This window comes from Corvus brachyrhynchos, unplaced genomic scaffold, assembly GCF_000691975.1.
Source record: "Corvus brachyrhynchos isolate BGI_N302 unplaced genomic scaffold, ASM69197v1 scaffold545, whole genome shotgun sequence".
Taxonomy (NCBI): Eukaryota; Metazoa; Chordata; class Aves; order Passeriformes; family Corvidae; genus Corvus; species Corvus brachyrhynchos.
The window spans coordinates 213,752-217,792 of NW_008238116.1; the positions used below are offsets into that span (position 1 = coordinate 213,752).

At 51.5% G+C, this 4,041-nt stretch overlaps 1 protein-coding gene across 3 annotated transcripts in view; it reads right to left on the bottom strand.

Moving 5' to 3' along the window:
- The window catches only part of LOC108446533, an 8,466-nt gene extending 6,414 nt beyond the window's left edge, over positions 1-2,052 (bottom strand). For 2 of the 3 annotated variants that reach the window (XM_017733390.1, XM_017733391.1), the window contains exon 1: positions 828-1,776. In XM_017733390.1, coding sequence (XP_017588879.1) covers positions 828-1,647 — 820 coding nt within the window. In that variant the 5' untranslated portion in view covers positions 1,648-1,776. Of the gene's footprint in view, positions 1-827; positions 1,777-1,943 lie in introns of those variants that run through there. The other variant, XM_017733392.1, reaches the window with a different exon arrangement.
- Positions 2,053-4,041: the final 1,989 nt, after the last annotated feature.

The window sequence follows — 4,041 nt, forward strand, 5'->3', positions numbered from 1 at the left end:
GTCGAGCCGGGGCGCGCGCCGGGGGCCAGCGCTCGCGCCGCCAGCCCGGCTGCTCCGGCACGGAATCACTGACCTATTTTCATCCAGGCAGGCGCAAGATCGCAGACAAAGGGAGATTGAGCTCGGGATATTTAAAGGAAAAGTGGCTGTGAGTGATGTGAGTGTCCCCAGAAACCGCAGCGGCTCTCGTGATGTTTGTGTGAGCATCCTCGTGCGCGGCTGCGGGTAGGGGATGGAGCGGCTGGGTGAAAACGGACCAAAAAGCTGCACTGAGCTGCAAAATCGGGGTTTTAAGAATGGAATAAAAGAGTTTGGGAATAAAACTGGATGTAGGATGGGCACAAGGGCGACCAGGACTCGCTCTGTGGAAGGAACAGATTAGTGGGAAGGGTCCCACAGGGATCTCCCCCCTCCCTGGCTCTGATGGATGAGCGGCACAGACCGGAGAAAACCAGCTCTCCCAGGGACTTTTGGTTCAAGTTTGCTGACGGACTTGGCCCCAGTTTGGAAGTATTTAACCCACACCTCGGGCAGGTTTTGGAGCTGGCAGCTCCAGCTGGTTGGAAGTTTGTTGGATGCACTGACACCACCGATTATCTCTGTGCACATCCCTGCAACGGTGAGGGCCCAGCACTTCGGTTCTCAGCTATGAGATGCCACCAAAAAACCCCTCCCCAAACCCCAAACCTGCACTCCTTAGCCTGGAAACACACACAGATAACCCCAGGAAGCCTTTGGAAGTTCACAGACCCCTCACGGAAGGGAGAGATGTGCTGTGCTCATCCCAGGGCACAGAGAGGCAGGGACCAGGAGGGGACCACAGACACCTGAGTCCATCTCTGAGCATCCTTGGTTGGTTGGATCAGTGAAGCTGGAGCAGTTTGGATCCCTGGATTGCTTCATATCCCGGATTGGGAAGTGCCTGCTCACCCGCCAGCACTGCACAGCACAAAGGATCAGGGATGAGTAACCCAAAAAAGGCTCCCACAAACAGGGATGATGACAACAGTTGCTCAATGCTGGCAGCTCTCCTGGGACTCTCCACGCAGCTGGGAAAGGTGCTGCTGCCAGCATTTGTTGGTCACGGACCTGGGGCAACCCCCTCCCCCCTCCTGAACGTGCACAGGCAGGAAGGAAAGAAAGAACAAGGACAGATCTCGGTGTCCTGAACAATGGAAACAGGAAAATCCCTCTGGGCTGGGGAGCCTGGCAAGGGGCTGGAAGCTGAGCTCCATCCTGAGCTCCATCCCAAGCTCCCATCCTGAGCTCCATCCTGTGCTCCCACATCCTGAGCTCTATCCCCAGCTCCATCCTGTGCTCCATCCCTGAGCTCCCTCCTGAGCTCCCTCCTGAGCTCCCATCCTGTGCTCCATCCCAAGGTCCCATCCTGAGCTCCATCCTGTGCTCCCACATCCTGAGCTCTATCCCCAGCTCCATCCTGTGCTCCATCCTGAGCTCCCGAGTTCCCATCCTGTGCTCCCATCCCGAACTCCCATCCCGAGCTCTATCCCCAGCTCCATCCCGAGCTCCATCCTGTGCTCCCATCCCGAGCTCCCATCCTGTGCTCCCGTCCTGAACTCGATCCCGAGCTCCCATCCTGTGCTCCCATCCTGATCTGGATCCCGAATTCTCACCCTGAGCTCCCATCCTGCTTCCAGGCAGTCTGGGGGATGTGCTCAGCCTCCTGTGGAGACAGGGGTTAAAAAAAGCAACACTGCAGCTGGAGCATCCTGTGGCAGGGAGGGTGCAGGGAGGGATGCAGGGAGGCACCACCCAGCCCTGGGGGCTGCCAGGGGGGGCTCCAAGCAGCATTTCAGCTGGAATTCAGCTGGAATTTGCCTCCCCTCTCCAGCCCCACATCCTACCCTGGTCCCCCAGAAAACCCCAGCCAAGCTGTGCCCCCGCACCCCCCGCAGCCCATCCTCCCTCCCCCCCGCGCTGACCTTTTTATTTTCTGCGTCAGGAACATAAAATGGAGACTGCAGGGAAGGGAAACATTTCCCTAAGATGGCTGAGGGAGAGGGAGGATTTGCACAGCAGTGCATGAGCACCCTCTGCTGCTGGACGAGCCTGGGGGGGAGCAAGGAGCTCGCCAGTCCTGCTCCAGCCCCACAGGCTCCAGGCAACAAAAAACCCCCCAAAATTGTCCGAAGTGGGCGATTAAAATTCTTGTGATAGCCAAAATATTTGATTAAAAAAGCTCCGGCAGCCCTGTGAGCCCCTGAGTTGTTCTCGTGGCCTCTCCCTGCCACTTCTTTTACACTTCTATTTTTCCTGGCTCTGTTACGTTCAAAATTCTCGAAAAAAGAACAATATTGTGGATTAAACCCCAAATATTTCACACCCACAGCTCCTACAAATTAATGCCAGTGCCCCACACAATTAGAGAATTTCCCAGCTTTGAAAAAAACCCATGAAATTTCATTTATTTGAAGTTCCACGTCAGGATGAGCACCCAAAACTTGGTGTTTTCTCTCGTGGGATGGGAAAAAGGGTTGCAGATGGATGTGAGGGGAGAACCAGCACCCATCTGGAATGGGGTGAGCAGGTGTGGTCCCTAGGAAAGGTTTAGGGATGAAAAGGTACAAGAAAAACCCCTCAAGCTGCTCCCTGAGTATTCAGTTTTTAAGCCAGGGCTGTGTCAGTGGAGGGTCAAATCCTGCCCAAATTCTATTTTCTTAAAAAGTTTCAGCAGCCTTTTCAGCCCCTGAGCTCCCCTGGTTGCCTCTCCTTCCTCCTTTATATTCATATTTTTCTTGCTGTGTTAACAACCAAAATCCCCAGGAAAAGGAGAATATTTTGTATTAAATCCAACACATTTCACACCCACAGCTCCTAAAAATTAATGCCAGTGCCCCACACAATTATAGAATTTTCAAGCTTTGAAAAAAACCTTTAAATTTCATTTGTTTTAAGTTCTGCATCAGGATGAGCACCCAAACACCCGAAACTTGGTGTTTTCTCGTGTGGGATGGGAAAAAGATTTGAAGATGGATATGAAGGAATGGGGTGACCCCATTTAGGGCCAAATCCAGCTGGACCTGAGGCTAAAATTCTATTTAAAATTAGCAAATTAACTCAGAAAAATTGACTTTACCTTAAAGTTAGAAAATCAACTTTAAAATTAGAAACTTGAAAGGTTTCAGCAGCCTTGTTCCCCCCTGAGCTCTCCTGGTTGCCTCTCCCTCCCTTTTTAACATTTCTGTTTTCCTGGCTGTGTTAACATTCCAAATTCTCAGGAAAAGGACAGAAATTTGTATTAAAATCAACACATTCCACACCCACAGCTCCCACAAATTAATGCCAGTGCCCCACACAATTAGAGAATTTCCCAGCTTTGAAAAAAACCCATGAAATTTCATTTATTTGAAGTTCCACGTCAGGATGAGCACCCAAAACTTGGTGTTTTCTCTCGTGGGATGGGAAAAAGGGTTGCAGACGGATGTGAGGGGAGAACCAGCACCCATCTGGAATGGGGTGAGCAGGTGTGGTCCCTAGGAAAGGTTTAGGGATGAAAAAGTACAAGAAAAACCCTTCAAGCTGCTCCCTGGGTATTTCAAGGCAGGAGCGTGTCAGGGTAGGGCCAAATCCTGCTGGATCAGGGGCTGAAATTTCCAAGGAAATCTTGCAAAAAAAATGTTCCCAAGTTCAGTTCAAAAAGGGCCAGAAGGCATCACTCAGGAAGGAGGTGAAAAACATGAAAAAATCCAGGGTCCCAATTTGGTTGGGTTTTTTTTTGGGTGAGAATTTAAATGCTGAGGGGATGAGGAAGAAAAGCAAGGAGCTTTAAAATATTGAAGAGCCAGATAAAGCACTGCTGGAGGTGATGGGAGGTAAAATGGGATGGAATTCAGCCAGGAATGGGATGCCCAGCACCCACCTGAGCCCCGTGACCCCACACGGGCTGTGAGGACAGAGCCTGGCAGGGCTGGGTGTGGGGTACCAGCTCTCACTGCCCCCCCAAAGTGCACAGGAAAAGGGCTTATATAACTTATACAAATTATATAACCACAAAAATACCTCCAGGGGCCTCTCCTGGAG